General features: G+C 47.2%; 1 protein-coding gene across 1 annotated transcript in view; it reads left to right on the forward strand.

Annotated features, from left to right (window-relative positions):
• LOC106560310 (formin-2) overlaps positions 1–20302 on the forward strand; it is a 56294-nt gene that overhangs the window by 11948 nt on the left and 24044 nt on the right. Inside the window, 6 exon segments of the mRNA XM_045699041.1 lie at positions 1377–1549; positions 10376–10532; positions 15420–15431; positions 16218–16279; positions 17993–18962; positions 18965–19577. Coding sequence (XP_045554997.1) covers positions 1377–1549; positions 10376–10532; positions 15420–15431; positions 16218–16279; positions 17993–18962; positions 18965–19577 — 1987 coding nt within the window.

Below are 20302 nucleotides of genomic sequence, written 5' to 3' on the forward strand. Positions count from 1 at the left end.
GCACCCGTCGTTGTTGTTGGAGCCCTTCACTGGCGGTCTGCACCCGTCGTTGTTGTTGGAGCCCTTCACTGGCGGTCTGCACCCGTCGTTGTTGTTGGAGCCCTTCACTGGCGGTCTGCACCCGTCGTTGTTGTTGGAGCCCTTCACTGGCGGTCTGCACCCGTCGTTGTTGTTGGAGCCCTTCACTGGCGGTCTGCACCCGTCGTTGTTGTTGGAGCCCTTCACTGGCGGTCTGCACCCGTCGTTGATGGAGTGTGACATCACACAATTCATGAGCCGCTCTTTTACTCATCCCTCTAATATCAGAACCGCTCTCCTCTCTAAATCTGTACTTCTCCTAGTTATGAGCCGTCTCCCGCTCTCCTCTGTAAATCTGTACTTCTCCTAGTTATGAGCCGTCTCCCGCTCTCTGTAAATCTGTACTTCTCCTAGTTATGAGCCGTCGCCCGCTCTCCTCTCTAAATCTGTACTTCGGTTCCTTCTCCCTCTTTTCCTGCCAGCTACTGTAAAAATGGTATTCTGACTCTAATCCCCAAAATGGGAGTCTTTGAATTACTTCAGTAGCGATCCAAAATGCTGCTTTACCAGCGGTGAATTTAGTGATGACGTGTTCTGAACTGTAGATAGAAATACAATGAAAGGATCTGACGGTGTGATTCTGTCTGACAGTCGATCTGCTCTACGTCATACAACTCTATCTGAAAGGCACGTAATGGCACATCGTCCTGAATAGGCCCTAGATCATATCCCATAATATCGGGGTGTCTTGACAACCAGGGGTAAAGTTAGGCCATGCATCAGTGCCTCTTTACTAGCCTTATTTTGGCTTAGTCCCTAATGGCCTCCTTTTCCCGCTATAGTGCACTACTGTTGACCAGAGCCCTATTCCCTATATAGTGCACTACTGTTGACCAGAGCCTTATTCCCTATATAGTGCACTACTGTTGACCAGAGCCCTATTCCCTATATAGAGCGCTACTGTTGACCAGAGCCCTATTCCCTATATAGAGCACTACTGTTGACCAGAGCCCTATTCCCTATATAGAACACTACTGTTGACCAGAGCCCTATTCCCTATATAGTGCACTACTGTTGACTGGAAGCCCATGAGCCCTGGTCAAATGTAGTGCACTACATAGGGTGCCATTTCAGATGCAGTTTGGGTGTCATGACAACCAGTGGTGGCGTTTTTAAAAGGCCATTCATTAGTTCTGTCCATATTAACTAATGGGCCAGTTGTAATATAATATTATTAGCCCTGTTGGTTCAGCAGCTCTACTGAACTGGAGACAGACAGACAGTACTGATGGTAGAGGAGATGGTATCGTTACTCCTATAGAAGTTAACTGTAGTAATATTGATATTTCTACCTCCAGGTCGTACTCTCCTAGAAAAGCTGTTCCTACAGCAGGAAGATGCCCAGCCAGAGGAAGCTGAGAAGCTGTGTTCTAGGATTCTGGCCATGGGACTGTTACTACCCTTTACTGACTGCTTCAGAGAGACAATAGAAGGGTCCAACCCACAACTCACTGCGCCATGCAAGTTCCACGTGAGTATTCTATCCTACACCTGTACCCTCAACCCTGTTCGAGAGAGAGACCCTCCTGTAGGTTTTCAATCCATCCCCAGTTGGTAACGCACCCAGTTGGTAACGCACCCAGTTGGTAACGCACCCAGTTGGTAACGCACCCAGTTGGTAACGCACCCAGTTGGTAACGCACCCAGTTGGTAACGCACCCAGTTGGTAACGCACCCAGTTGGTAACGCACCCAGTTGGTAACGCACCCAGTTGGTAACGCACCCAGTTGGTAACGCACCCAGTTGGTAACGCACCCAGTTGGTAACGCACCCAGTTGGTAACGCACCCAGTTGGTAACGCACCTGATTCCACTTAATTATTAGGATCAAGTGCTCTAGATTTGGTTTGGAGCAGGACGGGTACCAGAGGTCTGGGCCAACTGTTACATCAACTATATTGTTCCATGTAGCAAATGAAACTCTGATTGGAGCTCAGGGCCCACTGTTACCTCCCGAGTGGTGCAGCTGTGCAGTGCAAGAGGCGTTACTACAGTCCCTGGTTCGAATCCAGGCTGTATCACATCCGGCCGTGATTGAGGAGTCTCATAGGGCGGCGCACAATTGGCCCAGCGTCGTCCAGGTTTTGGCCGGGTGGGTAGGCCGTCATTGTAAATAAGAATTTGTTCTTAACTGACTTGCCTAGTTAAATGAATTAAGTTACATCAACTCTATTGTTTTCTGCTCCATGTAGCTAATTCAAAACAAATTTCACAGCAATAATCAAGTTAATTAATTATATATGTGATATGCCCATTAAATAGAATCATTGTTTAGAGTACTATAGTATATACCTAATAACTATATCCTTTGTTAATTCATGTTTATTATGAGGTAAGTCCGTACAACGCTGCTGTTACTACCATCACTAATCTGATAAATGGCAGATGAAATTCAAATCCTTCATTTGAACTGTTATGGCCCCATTGTGTTGCTGTGCAGTATGTTAGACAGTAACTATCCCATTGTGTTGATGTGCAGTATGTTAGACAGTAAATACCCCCTTGTTTCAGTCCCATTGTGTTGATGTGCAGTATGTTAGACAGTAACAGTCCCATTGTGTTGATGTGCAGTATGTTACAGTAACTATCCCCTTGGTTCAGTCCCATTGTGTTGATGTGCAGTATGTTAGACAGTAACAGTCCCATTGTGTTGATGTGCAGTATGTTACAGTAACTATCCCCTTGGTTCAGTCCCATTGTGTTGATGTGCAGTATGTTAGACAGTAACAGTCCCATTGTGTTGATGTGCAGTATGTTAGACAGTAACTATCCCATTGTGTTGATGTGCAGTATGTTACAGTAACTATCCCCTTGGTTCAGTCCCATTGTGTTGATGTGCAGTATGTTAGACAGTAACTATCCCATTGTGTTGATGTGCAGTATGTTAGACAGTAAATATCCCCCTTGGTTCAGTCTCTTAGAATTAAGACTTTCCCATTTGGAGGGGATCATGTAATCTGTGTTGTAGAAGGTGATTGGTTGGCATGTCTTTTTGGCTGTGATGTGATGGTGTCTTCAAAGAGCTCTGACACACATATATATATATACACACACCATCTGCCCAGTGTGTTGTGGTTGGACTACATTTCCCAGCAGCCTTTTGTTCTCTACATACCTCATCACAGCATCACCATCATCATGCTGGATATCTGCATCAGTCTGCAGCACACCGTAGTCCTCTGTTACTTTCACCCCTGAGTGAAAAGGTAAGGCGGTCTGGTACGGCGTCTCGGGTAAAAATAAATAGTGGTGGGGTACGCCGTACCTGTAAAACGTGAGGCTGTCACAATTAATACAACATGTTTAAAAATTAAAAAAAATTAAAAAAAAATTAAAAAATACAGGCTACTACACCGTTATGTAACATTACTGCATGACAAATGAGTGAATTGACTGGAAGCCCTGGGTGGGTATACGCTCCATATTGCGTTGTGGTTGCGAGGAGAACATTTTAACACCATTGTTTTGCTGAGTTGGAGTGCTCTGAGCTCTAACACAAATCAAATCACATTTATTTATAAAGCCCTTTTTACATCAGCTGATATCTCAAAGTGCTGTACAGAAACCCAGCCTAAAACCCCAAACAGCAAGCAATGCAGGTGTAGAAGCACGGTGGCCTAGGAAAAACTCCCTAGAAAGGCCAGAACCCTAGGAAGAAACCTAGAGAGGAACCAGGCTATGAGGGGGTGGCCAGTCCTCTTATGGCTGACACATAGCTCTAATGGCTGGGATGGTACCTGTAACAAGAGCCACCTTGTTGTTATGGTCACAGTGAAAGTCATGAAAATGCTTGAGGATGCAGAGTCGGTGTACTTAGTGTGTCTCTGGAGGGTGTAGCCTCCTGGCTAGCTGTTGGTACAGTGTCTCTCTGGAGGGACCAGCCTCCTGGCTAGCTGTTGGTACAGTGTCTCTCTGGAGGGCACAGCCTCCTGGCTAGCTGTTGGTACAGTGTCTCTCTGGAGGGACCAGCCTCCTGGCTAGCTGTTGTTGGTACAGTGTCTCTGGAGGGACCAGCCTCCTGGCTAGCTGTTGTTGGTACAGTGTCTCTGGAGGGACCAGCCTCCTGGCTAGCTGTTGTTGGTACAGTCTCTCTGGAGGGACTAGCCTCCTGGCTAGCTGTTGGTACAGTGTCTCTCTGGAGGGACCAGCCTCCTGGCTAGCTGTTGGTGGTACAGTGTCTCTCTGGAGGGACCAGCCTCCTGGCTAGCTGTTGGTGGTACAGTGTCTCTCTGGAGGGACCAGCCTCCTGGCTAGCTGTTGGTGGTACAGTGTCTCTCTGGAGGGACCAGCCTCCTGGCTAGCTGTTGGTGGTACAGTGTCTCTCTGGAGGGACCAGCCTCCTGGCTAGCTGTTGGTGGTACAGTGTCTCTCTGGAGGGAACAGCCTCCTGGCTAGCTGTTGGTGGTACAGTGTCTCTCTGGAGGGAACAGCCTCCTGGCTAGCTGTTGGTGGTACAGTGTCTCTCTGGAGGGACCAGCCTCCTGGCTAGCTGTTGGTGGTACAGTGTCTCTCTGGAGGGAACAGCCTCCTGGCTAGCTGTTGGTGGTACAGTGTCTGTCTGGAGGGACCAGCCTCCTGGCTAGCTGTTGGTGGTACAGTGTCTCTCTGGAGGGACCAGCCTCCTGGCTAGCTGTTGGTGGTACAGTGTCTCTCTGGAGGGACCAGCCTCCTGGCTAGCTGTTGGTACAGTGTCTCTCTGGAGGGACCAGCCTCCTGGCTAGCTGTTGGTACAGTGTCTCTCTGGAGGGACCAGCCTCCTGGCTGGCTGTTGGTACAGTGTCTCTCTGGAGGGACTAGCCTCCTGGCTAGCTGTGTGAACACTGTACTGCTGCATGTTGTAGCTATAACAGAGAATGACAGCACTTCTCTGCTCCCTCCCTGCCTGACTCATGTGCTCCTCAGAGGTATACAGATGTGACCGGTTTCAGATTGTAGCCTGATGCCCTAATCTGGTCATGGGAGAACAGTAAGGCAATCCGTAGCTGATTACAGGCAGGAGAGGATGGGACAGGGCAGCTCTCAGGCATTGACCTGTGAATATATGATTGTTCTCTGCCAATGCCCTCCCTCCTCGTCCCCTCCCTGTGCAGCACAGAGCAGCAGTATAGAGAAAGCATAGTCATAAAGCAACCTGATCTGACTGCAAGCAGCCCCATCAGCCTTTGCAAACCCTGTGACTAGCCTGAAGCTACAAGAACAGCAGGGAGAAGAGACCAGTCTGCTATATCAGGCTCTCTGAGGATGGACTGGTCAGGGTCAGAGCTACCATGAGAACAGGAGGGGAGGGCAGCGACGCCCAATGTTTCTGGGGACTGCTGCAGTTTCACAGATGCAGCATTTTTAGGGAGTTTCATGATCACAGACTGGTGAAAGGAAAGAAGTGCCTGACTAGCAGTAACTCACTGTATTGTCAGAAGAGGAACAGCAGAGCAGAGGGGGAAAAAACACCACCGTTTACAACCTCGAGGGATTTGTTGATTTTTATTTTTCTTAAATGCAAACTCCACATTTTCCCTCAGTGTTCCTGGTGATAATGGAAAGCCTACATGGTCCAAACAGGAGTGGTGCATAGAGCAGAGTCCAGAGGCTATGCGCCATAAAATTGAATATTCTGTCCAGGAACTGACAGATTAAAGCGGACAAGGACATGGCGAATATGTCAGAGTCGGGCGTAGAGATCGATGGGAGCTTTTCCTCCTCCTCCTCCTCCTCTCTGGCTCTAGCTAATAATGATGATGTGGGGGCCTCTGAGTGTGTGGCGCTGTCTCAGGTGCCTGAGCTAGTCCGAGAGCTACTAACTATCAACGGCCAGGGAAGAGGGGAGGAGAGGGAGAGGAGACTGGACCTAGCATGGCTTAAACTCAAACAGACCGTCCGCAGGAAATGCAACCTGTTTGAGCACCTGCAGGTTAGCATGGAAGCAATATGTACAAGGCTGTGTCTGTCCCAAGTACGGTAGCATCCTATTCCCTATGTAGTGCACTACTTTTCACCTGGGCCCATAGGGGGCCATTTGGGACAGGTCCTTTTTGTTCTTCGATCTAACATGGTTGAGTACACACGGCATGTGACGTCACTTAGCGGTCATGGAGTTTCCGTTGCACTCAACATCCAAGCCGAGAGTATTGCATCTGAAATGAGTGTGTATGTGTGGGTGCCTGTATCCAAGCTGAGAGTATTGCATCTGAAATTGAATTAGTCCATGTGATTGGTAGATGTATATGATTGAAGAATGACACCCTATTCCCTTTATAGTGCACTACTTTAGACCAGGACCCATAGTGCACTAAATAGGCAATAACATAGTACATGGGAATGATTTTAAGAAATTGATTTTAAGAAATTTGGATTAATTAATTTGATTATTATTATGGATTTTCTATTCTGAGATAAAAACAAACTCTCAGGGTTTCCGTTCAGATGTAATGGAAAATATGGCGCTGTACAATGTGACGGTCGAGGCTACAGCATAAGAGGATTGGAGGATTCTATATTAATATCTAAGGGGCATAACATTTCCACACCCTAATTGTAGTTTAACCAATACTCATTCCGCCTATGGTAGGACCTACAGTATATCTAAAAATATTATTTTCAGTGCCTTGACCCTCCGCCAATAATTACATTTAGAGGATTTGAGGATTCTAAATTAATATCTAAGGGGCTTTTTATATCATTCTTAATGAATTAATAATAATCGCTTTGTTTAAAAATTAACTATTTTGGGGATTTCATTTAACCTCGAGCAACAATTTGTTTGCCTTCATTGAACAACGTTGTTCCAATATTTCTGTAATTCAGTGATTTATTCCATAGTAATTCGTTATGGATCCATAACTAAATCAACATCTGCATTTTGAAAGATTATTTTCATTATTTTATTAACGAAAGCATAAAGATGCTGATGAAGAAATACAGTATTGTACAGTATATGCTTTTACATTTTGTATAATAAAGCATTTTGAAGATATAAGCCACCTGCATTTGTTTATTAGGCTACTGTGCAGTCTGACAAGTAAACATCGCCTACAGTACATACTGTAGTAAACATGGGAAAGTGCCTAATTCCTCACATAAGGGAGAACAGGTCATGTCCAGACTTTCTTGGTGACCTCAAGTACCTTCAATAATTTCTGTACTAGATAATTCGGGCACGAGGGAGACCGGGGTTCAATTCCCCGATGGGGAGGACGGAGTAGGCTGTCCTTGTAAATAAGAATTTGTTCTTAACTGATTCCATCTGTGTTATTTCATAGTTTTGATGTCTTCGCTATTATTCTACAATGTAGAAAATGGTAAAAAAAAAAGATATCCTTGAATGAGTAGGTGTCCAAACTTTTGACTGGTACTTGCTTAATTAATTTGATTAAAATTATGGTGTTTCTATTCCAAGAAAAATTAAAAACCCTCTGGGTTTCCGTTAGGATGGAATGGAAAATATGGCGCTGTACAACATGATGGTCGGCAGTACAGTACTGGGCTGTTTAGTTAAAGAATCCCAATGTTGTGCTGGCAGGGCACGCAGGGGACTGGGGTTCAATTTCCCGATGGGGAGGAAGGAGTACACTGTCCTTGTAAATACGAATTTGTTCTTAACTGAATTGCCTAGTTAAATAAAGTTTACACTAAGAGCATAACATTTCTGCACCCTCATTGTTCTTAAATTCTAGTCTAACCAATACCCAAAAGGAAATTAAGTGAACATAAAAATCTCAGATTTTTATCAAGACCAGTCCCCATGCTTGTCTCAGAGCAGCGCGAAACGGTGCTAAAATAGTTGTAGGCTATTACTTCAAACTTCAATATACTCTTTAACCTCTCTAGGCTAGGCAGGACGAATTCGTCCCACCTACGTAACAGCCACTGCTATCCTGTGGCGCGATTTTCAAAACCTTAAAAATCCTATTACTTCAATTTCTCAAACATATGACTATTTTACAGCCATTTAAAGACAAGACTCTCGTTAATCTAACCACACTGTCCGATTTCAAAAAGGCTTTACAACGAAAGCAAAACATTAGATTATGTCAGCAGAGTACCAAGCCAGAAATAATCAGACACCCATTTTTCAAGCCAGCATATAATGTCACCAAAACCCAGAAGACAGCTAAATGCAGCACTCACCTTTGATGATCTTCATCAGATGACAACCCTAGGACATTATGTTATACAATACATGCATGTTTTGTTCAATCAAGTTCATATTTATATCAAAAACCAGCTTTTTACATTAGCATGTGACGTTCAGAACTAGCATACCCCCGCAAACTTCCGGGGAATTCGCTAACATTTTACTAAATTACTCACGATAAACGTTCACAAAAAGCATAACAATTATTTAAAGAATTATAGATACAGACCTCCTCTATGCACTCGATATGTCCGATTTTAAAATAGCTTTTTGGTGAAAGCACATTTTGCAATATTCTAAGTACAAAGCCCAGGCATCACGGGCTCGCTATTTAGACACCCGGCAAGTTTAGCACTCACCATAATCATATTTACTATTATAAAAGTTTGATTACCTTTTGTTGTCTTCGTCAGAATACACACCCAGGACTGCTACTTCAATAACAAATGTTGGTTTGGTCCAAAATAATCCATCGTTATATCCGAATAGCGGCGTTTTGTTCGTGCGTTCCAGACACTATCCGAAATAGTAAAGAAGTGTCGCGCGCATGGCGCAATTCGTGACAATAAAATTCTAAGTATTCCATTACCGTACTTCGAAGCATGTCAACCGCTGTTTAAAATAAATTTTTACGACATTTTTCTCGTAGAAAAGCGATAATATTCCGACAGGGAATCTCCTTTTCGGCAAACAGAGGAAAAAATCCCAAAGGCGGGGGCGGTCGGGGTCACGCGCATAAGCCAGTGTCCCTTGATCGGCCACTTGAGAAAGGCGATAATGTGTTTCAGCCTGGGGCTGGAATGACGACATTCTGTTTTTTCCCGGGCTCTGAGCGCCTATGGACGACGTGGGAAGTGTCACGTTAGAGCAGAGATCCTTAGTAAATGATAGAGATGGAAAACAAGTTCAAGAAATGGTCAGACAGGCCACTTCCTGTAAAGGAATCTCTCAGGTTTTGACCTGCCATTTGAGTTCTGTTATACTCACAGACACCATTCAAACAGTTTTAGAAAATTTAGGGTGTTTTCTATCCATATGTAATAAGTATATGCATATTCTAGTTACTGGGTAGGAGTGGTAACCAGATTAAATCGGGTATGTTTTTTATCCAGCCGTGTCAATACTGCCCCCTATCCTAAACAGGTTAAGACCACCACTTTTAACAGCACATTACTGTACACTAGTGAGACTCGTCGCCTACGGTATATCGAAAAATATGACGTGACTCTCCGCCAATAATTAGAGGATTGGAGGATATTTCTGTAATCCAGTGATATTTATTCCCATAGTAATTCATTATGGATCTATAACTAAATAAACATTGGCATTTTGAAAGAGTATTTTTATCATTTTATTAATGAAAGCATAAAGATGCCATTATTAGTTACGTTGTTTTAGTTTGAACGTGCAGACGGGCACTAAGAACCGAACAGCTGGAACATGTCCCTAGTCAGCGCCATTATTAATGCAATGCCCCTTAAATATTTTGGAGATTTCATTTTCAAATGAGCAAGAAAAAGACCATTCTTGAACATGGGGTGAGACATTTGTTACTAATTTGTAAATAAAGACAGTTTGTTATTTTGAATTATTTATGTTTTTAGAGGGAGGAAAAAACTAAAACCTACAGTCATCTCATGGGTATCCCAGTCGAGACCGGCACGGGTATTAAACCAGCATCTGGAGCAACACAGCTTGTACTGATATGCAGTGTCTAAGACCGTTGTGTCACTCGGGTGCTGTACAACGTGACCGGTTAGGAGTGGCCTACAGTAAGAGAAAAAAAATATCCTAACAAATAAAATAATAAAAACCTTAGTATAACAGTTTTTAGTCAGTAATACTGAAGTCGTGCACATTCTTAGGTTTATGTCGCCCATTAATTGTCAGACACAGTAGGACCCAAAAGCATAATCAGGTCTCTAACTCCCCCTTGTGGTGATCTGGAGTAATGACGTGGGGACGTAGGGTACCGTACTAGACCACACATTACCTCTAAGTCCTGCGGCGTAAACTCACAACTTTTAAATGAGGAACCACTATGTCCTATTGTCTCCTTACAGCATTATATCTCCTTATCTCCTCTATTGTCCCCTTATGCTATTTTATCTCCTTATGTCCTCATGTATTCCATATTATCTACCCTCATCTCCCTCTCTTCCCCCAGCAAGACCAGCTGTACACGTGGGCAGCGGTCAGCCAGCCCCCCCACTCCATGGAACACTTTGAGGGCCGGGCCCCCCTCCCTGGGCATCTGAAGACCCTGTGGCCCCCACCCAGACCTGTGGGAGACGATAGACCAGGCCTCATGTACACCGAAGAGGGTAGGGGCCCTCACCACATCCATATAGATACTATTATACTGTAGAGACTAGTCCTATAGATGCTATTATACTGTAGAGACGAGTCGTGTAGATGCTATTATACTGTAGAGACGAGTCGTGTAGATGCTATTATACTGTAGAGACGAGTCGTGTAGATGCTATTATACTGTAGAGACGAGTCGTGTAGCTGCTATTATACTGTAGAGACGGGTCGTGTAGCTGCTGTGGAGACGGGTCGTGTAGCTGCTGTGGAGACGGGTCGTGTAGCTGCTGTGGAGACGGGTCGTGTAGCTGCTGTGGAGACGGGTCGTGTAGCTGCTGTGGAGACGGGTCGTGTAGCTGCTGGGGAGACGGGTCGTGTAGCTGCTGGGGAGACGGGTCGTGTAGCTGCTGGGGAGACGGGTCGTGTAGCTGCTGGGGAGACGGGTCGTGTAGCTGCTGGGGAGACGGGTCGTGTAGCTGCTGGGGAGACGGGTCGTGTAGCTGCTGGGGAGACGGGTCGTGTAGCTGCTGGGGAGACGGGTCGTGTAGCTGCTGTAGAGCATGGGTGTCAAACTCTGGCCCACGGGCCAAATTTGGCCCGTGGGGTAATTATATTTGGCCCGCGAGACAATACCAAATTACTACTAGAGCTGGCCCGCCGGTATTATACAGCGCATTCACCGCTAATACTACGAATCCCATAATGCTCTGCTGTTGTTTTCGCGCGCCAATCAGGACAGGACCCAGAAACGCCCTCTCCTCTGTGACAGTAGTCATAGCAACATAGACGCTACAACTGTCAGCGCGCTATCCCTTCCCAAAAATGGCGAAAAGAAAGGCAGAAAACAGGAGCTTTCTGGACAAGTGGGAGGCAGAATATCTGTTTACGTATGTAAAAGACAAACCTGTTTGTCTTGTTTGTGGAGTCAACGTGGCTGTAAGTAAGGAGTACAACATTAGACGACACTATGAAACGAAACACCATGACAAATACAAGGACCTGGACATGACTCAAAGGAGCCAGAAAGTAGAGGAGATGAAAAGAAGTTTGGTTTCACAACAGAATATGTTCAAAAAAGCCACATCACAAAGTGAGGCTGCTGTAAAGGCTAGTTATATAGTGGCAGCAGAGATCGCAAAATCAGCCCGGCCCTTTAATGAGGGAGAGTTCGTGAAAAAGTGCATGATGAAAGTTTGTGACCTCGTATGCCCAGAGAAAAAGCAAGCATTTTCAAACGTGAGCCTGAGCAGGAACACCAGTAGCTTATCGCACATGTGATCTTGCCACCAATCTGTATGACCAGCTGATGGAAAAGGGAAAAGATTTCGTTGCGTTCTCCCTCGCTGTGGATGAGAGCTGCGACGCATCTGATACTGCTCAGCTGTCAGTCTTCATCCGTGGAGTGGACTCAAATCTGTGTGTTACGGAGGAGCTATTGGGATTCAAATCAATGCATGGCACAACCACAGGAAAGGAAATCTTTGAGGAGGTTTCCAAATGTGTAACTGAAATAAAGCTGCCGTGGGATAAACTCGTTGGATTAACGACAGATGGTGCGCCAGCGATGTGCGGTAAAAAGAGTGGACTGGTGGGCATGGTTCGGGAGAAGATGCGGGAAGAGAACTGTGCAGGTGAGCTAACTGTTTACCACTGCATCATACATCAGAAATCACTGTGTGCCAAAGCCCTAAAGATGGAACATGTTATTGCCACAGTAACACAGGTAGTTAACTTTATAAGAGCCAAAAGTCTGAATCACCGCCAGTTTAAATTTTTTCTAGAGGAGTGTGGTTCGGAATACGCAGACGTGCCGTATCACACAGAGGTGAGATGGCTAAGCAGAGGAAAAGTACTGAACAGATGTTTCGAGCTGCGTGAGGAAATATGTCAATTCCTGGAAACCAAAGGGAAGGATACAGCAGAGCTCCGGGAGCAAAAGTTTCTGTGTGAGCTGTCCTTTCTCTGTGACATCTCGAGCCATCTCGATGCGCTGAACCTGCAGCTTCAGGGGCGGGGGGCGCATCATCACAGACATGTACGCTGCAGTGAGGGCCTTTAACCTGTTAGGGCTAGGGGGCAGCATTTGCACGTCTGGATAAAAAAAAATGTACCCGATTTAATCTGGTTACTAATCCTACCCAGTAACTAGAATATGCATATACTTATTATATATGGATAGAAAACACTCTAAAGTTTCTAAAACTGTTTGAATGGTGTCTGTGAGTATAACAGAACTCATTTGGCAGGCAAAACCCTGAGACATTTTCTGACAGGAAGTGGATACCTGATGTGTTGTATTACCTTTAAACCTATCCCATTGAAAAACACAGGGGCTGAGGAATATTTTGGCACTTCCTATTGCTTCCACTAGATGTCACCAGCCTTTACAAAGTGTTTTGAGTCTTCTGGAGGGAGATCTGACCGAACAAGAGCCATGGAACGATGATGTCCCATTAGACACCTGGCGCGCGAGTTCATGTTGGGTACCCTCGTTCCAATACGTTATAAAAGAGTATGCATTCGTCCACCTTGAATATTATTCATGTTCTGATTAAAAAAGGCCCTAATGATTTATGCTATACAACGTTTGACATGTTTGAACGAATGTAAATATATTTTTTCCGCTCGTTCATGACGAGAAGTCCGGCTGGCTTAGATCATGTGCTAACAAGACGGAGATTTTTGGACATAAATGATGAGCTTTTTTGAACAAAACTACATTCGTTATGGACCTGTGATACCTGGAAGTGACATCTGATGAAGAGAATCAAAGGTAATGGATTATTTACATAGTATTTTCGATTTTAGATCTCCCCTAGTCTAGTCTGTATCGCAACGCGTATTTTTCTGGGCGCAGTGCTCAGATTATTGCAAAGTGTGATTTCCCAGTAAGGTTATTTTTAAATCTGGCAAGTTGATTGCGTTCAAGAGATGTAAATCTATAATTCTTTAAATGACAATATAATATTTTACCAATGTTTTCTAATTTTAGTTATTTAATTTGTGACGCTGACTTGACTGCCGGTTATTGGAGGGAAACGATTTCCTCAACATCAATGCCATAGTAAAACGCTGTTTTTGGATATAAATATGAACTTGATAGAACTAAAAATGCATGCATTGTCTAACATAATGTCCTAGGAGTGTCATCTGATGGAGATTGTAAAAGGTTAGTGCATCATTTTAGCTGGTTTTATGGTTTTGGTGACCCTGTCTTTGACTTGACAAAACATTACACACAACTCTTGTAAATGTACTGTCCTAACATACTCTAAATTTATGCTTTCGCCGTAAAACCTTTTTGAAATCGTAAAACGTGGTTAGATTAAGGAGATGTTTATCTTTCAAAGGGTGTAAAATAGTTGTATGTTTGAAAAATTTGAATTTTGACATTTATTTGGATTCAAATTTGCCGCTCTTGAAATGCACCTGCTGTTGATGGAGTGCACCACGGGTGGCACGCTAGCGTCCCACCTAGCCCATAGAGGTTAAAACTAAATTGTGCCTGTGGGAGAATCAGATGCTGCAAGGAAACCCTTGCCATTTTCCCTGCTGCCAAACCATAAAAGCGCAGATCTCTACCGCCGTGTTCCCATGCGCGCAGTTTGCTGAAAAACTCAGTGTTCTCGCCGCTGAGTTTAGCCGGCGATTTGCCGACTTCGATGTCCAGAAATGTAGGTTTGAACTGCTTAGTAATCCCTTCACAGTTGATGTGGAAAATGCACCAACCAACATCCAAATGGAGCTGATTGAACTCCAGTGCAACGACACGCTGAAGTCAAAGTATGATGCTGTGGGCGCCGCACAGTTTCCACGGTTCATCCCTGACACAATGCCTCAGCTCCGCACCCAAGCTGCTCAGATGCTCTCCATGTTCGGCAGCACTTATCTATGCGAGCAACTTTTCTCCTCGATGAAGATGACCAAAACAACTCACAGGAGACGTCTGACTGATGAACACCTTCGCTCGATACTGAGGATTTCTTCAGCTCAGAGCCTGAGCCCAGACATTGATGAACTAGCATCCAAGAAGAGATGCCAGGTATCTGGCTTGGGCACATCAGATTAGATCAGTGTGCAATAATTAATGTTTTCTTTGTGCACTTTTTCTTGCTACAAGGTATGGGCTTGAATGGTTGGTTGATTTATTATCATTTTATTTGTAAAATTATTAGCCAGTGGGAAAAGTTTATTTTGGTATTTAAATCAGAAGGCTGCAAATAGAAAAGAGGCATACGATTTTATTTACATTTTATTTATTTAATAAATGAATGCCGTTGTTTTTTTTCATTTGAAATTCGATTTTGCATGTCTCCACTATTAAATTATATATTGTATATATTGTATGGTAATAAGCTTGTTTGGGTCCATATTAAAAGGTTCAATGTTGGCCCGCGACTTTGTTCAGGTTTTACATTTTGGCCCACTGGGTATTTGAGTTTGACACCCCTGCTGTAGAGGCTGGTCATGTAGATGCTGTAGAGGCTGGTCATGTAGATGCTGTAGAGGCTGGTCATGTAGATGCTGTAGAGGCTGGTCATGTAGATGCTGTAGAGGCTGGTCATGTAGAGGCTGTAGAGGCTGGTCATGTAGAGGCTGTAGAGGCTGGTCATGTAGAGGCTGGTCATGTAGAGGCTGGTCATGTAGAGGCTGGTCATGTAGAGGCTGGTCATGTAGATGCTGTAGAGGCTGTCGTATAGACTAGTCATGTAGATACGGTCAGGGTGGAGGTGCGGGTGGCCTCGTCCCTCGGCCAGGGTGGAGTTGAGCTTCATGTTGCATCTCTGTGCCTTGAAACTAGCATTAATTTATGACTAGTGTTCATTTTAACCCAACAGTGTAGATTTATGGAAAGCCTTGTTTCTAAACTGGATCTCTCTTCTTTCATGCTCTGATACCTTTAGAGGGCGATGAAGGTAAGTTACATTGAGAATGTGTTTCTGCATGGTCATTTAACTCTGTTTTTGTCCTTGCTCGTCAGTTAACGTGTGCTGTCTGTCTGTAGTCCCACATGCTATTGTAAGGGCCAAGGTTGCATAGCAACGTTAAGTCAGTGCTTAGGCAGGCAAAGATGGATTGATATTCTGAGCACCGCTTTACCCTCTAATGTCCCCCGACAAACGTCCTGTCGTCTTTCCCCTCTGTCCCCCGACAAACCTCCCGTCGTCTGTCCCCCGACAAACGTCCCGTCGTCTGTCCCCCGACAAACGTCCCGTCGTCTGTCCCCCGACAAACGTCCCGTCGTCTGTCCCCCGACAAACGTCCCGTCGTCTGTCCGACGACGACAAACGTCCCGTCGTCTGTCCGACGACGACAAACGTCCCGTCGTCTGTCCGACGACGACAAACGTCCCGACGACAAACGTCCCGACGACGACGACAAACGTCCCGTCGTCTTTCCTTGTTGCTGAGTCTGACACCTAAAAAAACTGGCTGCTAAATGTAATGTTGCATTTTCTCTAACTATTGGTTTGATATGAAATGAGGCTTTAGACATAACAGCTTTTGATGTTCACATTAAATGTCAATTTTCATTTCATTCTAAGAAAAAAAAACAATGCATGATGGTAAGGATTATGAATTGAAGTAATCATTGTATCGTCACATATCATCCAGTAAGAATGTGGTCTGGTCTAGTTGACCGTGTGTGGTTGTATTCTGGTAGTGATAATATAGAAGTATCCTGTCTCTCTTTTACTACAGAACACCAGGCAGCCATCCTGGGGCTGAAGAGACATCAGAGAGAAGAAGTCGGCCAACTTCAGGTCTGTCACCCTACTTTCAGACTAAGTTTGCAAAGTACCGATTTCCAAAATCAGTAGGGAATCATCCAACCTTACCTGAGAGCTTATCTATAGGACTGTAAAGTCTTTCCCTTTGGAGAGAATAGCATCGTATATCTAGTCCAACATTTATCCTGAATAGCCCTGGCCTCCTTCGCCTGATTTAACCACAAGGGGGCAGCATCCACTATCATCCATATCTCCTAGAGATGCTCCTTGTTGTTGAAGTATTGTCCTTTTGAAAGCCGCCATCTTGTCTTGTTCCATATGAAGTCATTGAGCTCCTCTCCAAGAAGCTCTGCCTCTAACAAAGAATATCTTGAATATAACATTGTTCTCATTGAGGTTCTGAAACAGTTAACATATTGCTTTAAATGTTTATATGAACACTGTTTCCTCTCGCTCTCTGGCCCCCCCTCTCTCGCTCTCTGGCCCCCCCTCTCTCGCTCTCTGGCCCCCCCTCTCTCGCTCTCTGGCCCCCTCTCTCGCTCTCTGGCCCCCTCTCTCGCTCTCTGGCCCCCTCTCTCGCGCTCTGGCCCCCTCTCTTGCGCTCTGGCCCCCTCTCTCGCGCTCTGGCCCCCTCTCTCGCGCTCTGGCCCCCTCTCTCGCGCTCTGGCCCCCTCTCTCGCTCTGGCCCCCCTCTCTCGCTCTGGCCCCCCCTCTCTCGCTCTCTGGCCCCCCCTCTCTCGCTCTCTGGCCCCCCCTCTCTCGCTCTCTGGCCCCCCCTCTCTCGCTCTCTGGCCCCCCCTCTCTCGCTCTCTGGCCCCCCTCTCTCGCTCTCTGGCCCCCCCTCTCTCGCTCTCTGGCCCCCCCTCTCTCGCTCTCTGGCCCCCCCCTCTCTCGCTCTCTGGCCCCCCCCTCTCTCGCTCTCTGGCCCCCCCCCTCTCTCGCTCTCTGGCCCCCCCTCTCTCGCTCTCTGGCCCCCCCTCTCTCGCTCTCTGGCCCCCCTCTCTCGCTCTCTGGCCCCCCTCTCTCGCTCTCTGGCCCCCCCTCTCTCGCTCTCTGGCCCCCCCTCTCTCGCTCTCTGGCCCCCCTCTCTCGCTCTCTGGCCCCCCTCTCTGGCCCCCCCTCTCTCGCTCTCTGGCCCCCGCTCTCTGGCCCCCCCTCTCTCGCTCTCTGGCCCCCGCTCTCTGGCCCCCCCTCTCTCGCTCTCTGGCCCTCGCTCTCTGGCCCCCCCTCTCTCGCTCTCTGGCCCCCGCTCTCTGGCCCCCCCTCTCTCGCTCTCTGGCCCCCGCTCTCTGGCCCCCCCTCTCTCGCTCTCTGGCCCCCGCTCTCTGGCCCCCCCTCTCTCGCTCTCTGGCCCCCCCTCTCTCGCTCTCTGGCCCCCCCCTCTCTCGCTCTCTGGCCCCCCCTCTCTCGCTCTCTGGCCCCCCCTCTCTCGCTCTCTGGCCCCCCCTCTCTCGCTCTCTGGCCCCCCCTCTCTCGCTCTGTCTCTCGCTCCCCCTCTCTCTCTCTGTCTCTCTGTCTCTGTCTCTGTCTCTGTCTCTCTGTCTCTCTCTCTGTCTCTCTGTCTCTCTGTCTCTCTCTCTGTCTCTCTGTCTCTCTCTCTGTCTCTCTGTCTCTCTGTCTCTCTCTCTGTCTCTCTCTCTGTCTCTCTCTCTGTCTCTCTCTCTGTCTCTCTCTCTGTCTCTCTCTCTGTCTCTGTCTCTCTCTCTGTCTCTGTCTCTGTCTCTCTCTCTCTCTCTCTCTCTCTAGGAGGAGTCAGTGCTGAAAACAGTGAAGCTGAAAGAGGAGCACGTCAACGTGATCCAGCAGTTAGAACAGACCATTGAGGACCTGCGGACTAAAATAGCTGAGCTGGAGGAACAGCACCCCCTGCTGGACAGAGATATTATTACCATTAAGGAGCCAGAGAGCGGTGTGGAGGGGAGTCTGTACAGGGAGGTCTGTCATGTAGACCTACAGACTGCGGAAAGGATGGCGAAGGAGGTCTGTCATGTAGACCAACAGACTGACTGTTGTCTGGAGTCCAAGTCTGTCCAGACGTCACCTATGGAGGAAAGCTTTACTTTTAAAGTGCCTATACCGGACCAGATGCCACCCTTGTTTGTGAACGAGGATGGAGGAGAGTCCTCTCTGTCCTCCTCCTGTCCCATTAATCTCCCCCCAGAACTGGCCCTGTCCCTACCCATACCCTTCTCCCCCAAGGCCGCACCAGCGTTTGTCTGTACGTGCCAACAGCAGCAACAGAGGGGCATTAAACCTCCACCTCCTTTACCTGGTCACTCCATGGCTCCTCCTCCACCACCTCCTCTACCAGGGGGTGCAATGCCCCCACCACCTCCTCCACCTCCTCTACCAGGGGGTGCAATGCCTCCACCTCCTCTACCAGGGGGTGCAATGCCTCCACCTCCTCTACCAGGGGGTGCAATGCCTCCACCTCCTCTACCAGGGGGTGCAATGCCTCCACCTCCTCTACCAGGGGGTGCAATGCCTCCACCTCCTCTACCAGGGGGTGCAATGCCTCCACCTCCTCTACCAGGGGGTGCAATGCCTCCACCTCCTCTACCAGGGGGTGCAATGCCTCCACCTCCTCTACCAGGGGGTGCAATGCCTCCACCTCCTCTACCAGGGGGTGCAATGCCTCCACCTCCTCTACCAGGGGGTGCAATGCCTCCACCTCCTCTACCAGGGGGTGCAATGCCTCCACCTCCTCTACCAGGGGTGCAATGCCTCCACCTCCTCTACCAGGGGGTGCAATGCCTCCACCTCCTCTACCAGGGGGTGCAATGCCTCCACCTCCTCTACCAGGGGGTGCAATGCCTCCACCTCCTCTACCAGGGGGTGCAATGCCTCCACCTCCTCTACCAGGGGGTGCAATGCCTCCACCTCCTCTACCAGGGGGTGCAATGCCTCCACCTCCTCTACCAGGGGGTGCAATGCCTCCACCTCCTCTACCAGGGGGTGCAATGCCTCCACCTCCTCTACCAGGGGGTGCAATGCCCCCACCTCCTCTACCAGGGGGTGCAATGCCCCCACCTCCTCTACCAGGGGGTGCAATGCCCCCACCTCCTCTACCAGGGGGTGCAATGCCCCCACCACCACCTCCTCTACCAGGGGGTGCAATGCCCCCACCACCACCTCCCTTACCTGGGATGATAGGGATGGGCCCTCCCCCACCATGTGCCCTGGGCTCCCTGGTCCCTCCGTTGCCCATGGGACTGTATGCTCTAAGCATGGCGCAGGAGAAACCTCCCCGGAAAGGAGTGGTGGAGCCTCCCAGACCCATGAAGCCGCTCTACTGGACCAGGATACAGCTCAACTCGGCTCAACACAAAAAGTAAATCAATCAATACAAATGTATTTAATAACAAGACGTTTTTTATTTCAGCAGTTGTTCCTAAAGCTCTACGCTAAAAAAGTAATCATATGACAGCTATGCTAGTTACATAAGCATCTGGACCTGTATTCAAAAATGCTTTAGAGTTGGAGTGGTGATCTAGGATCAGGTCATAAAGAGTCTCAGTAGGAGTGGTGCTCTAGGATCAGGTCATAAAGAGTCTCCCAGTAGGAAGGAGTGTTGATATAGGATCAGGTCGTAAAGAGTCTCCCAGTAGGAAGGAGTGTTGATATAGGATCAGGTCATAAAGAGTCTCAGTAGGAGTGGTGATCTAGGATCAGGTCATAAAGAGTCTCAGTAGGAGTGGTGATCTAGGATCAGCACTAGGATCGTAAAGAGTATCCTGTTCAGCATTTATGACAGGTCATAAAGAGTCTCAGTAGGAGTGGTGATCTAGGATCAGGACTAGGATCGTAAAGAGTATCCTGTTCAGCATTTATGACAGTGTGGACAAGGGTGTTTCTCAAAATGCGTACTACTGTGCTCTGAGCGTGCAAAAATGAGCACAGGAGGATCGGAGTATGAGTCCAAATCAAAGTATTTGAAACGGAGGGACACTTCTAAAGATGCATTCTACCATTTCGTACATGTTTTTGAAGCATCAATGCAAGTTTCAACCAAGTATGCACCAGAAAAATGCCGAGTACGCGTAAACAACTACGCAA

The sequence above is a fragment of the Salmo salar genome, chromosome ssa01 (genome assembly GCF_905237065.1).
Source record: "Salmo salar chromosome ssa01, Ssal_v3.1, whole genome shotgun sequence".
Lineage (NCBI taxonomy): Eukaryota > Metazoa > Chordata > Actinopteri > Salmoniformes > Salmonidae > Salmo > Salmo salar.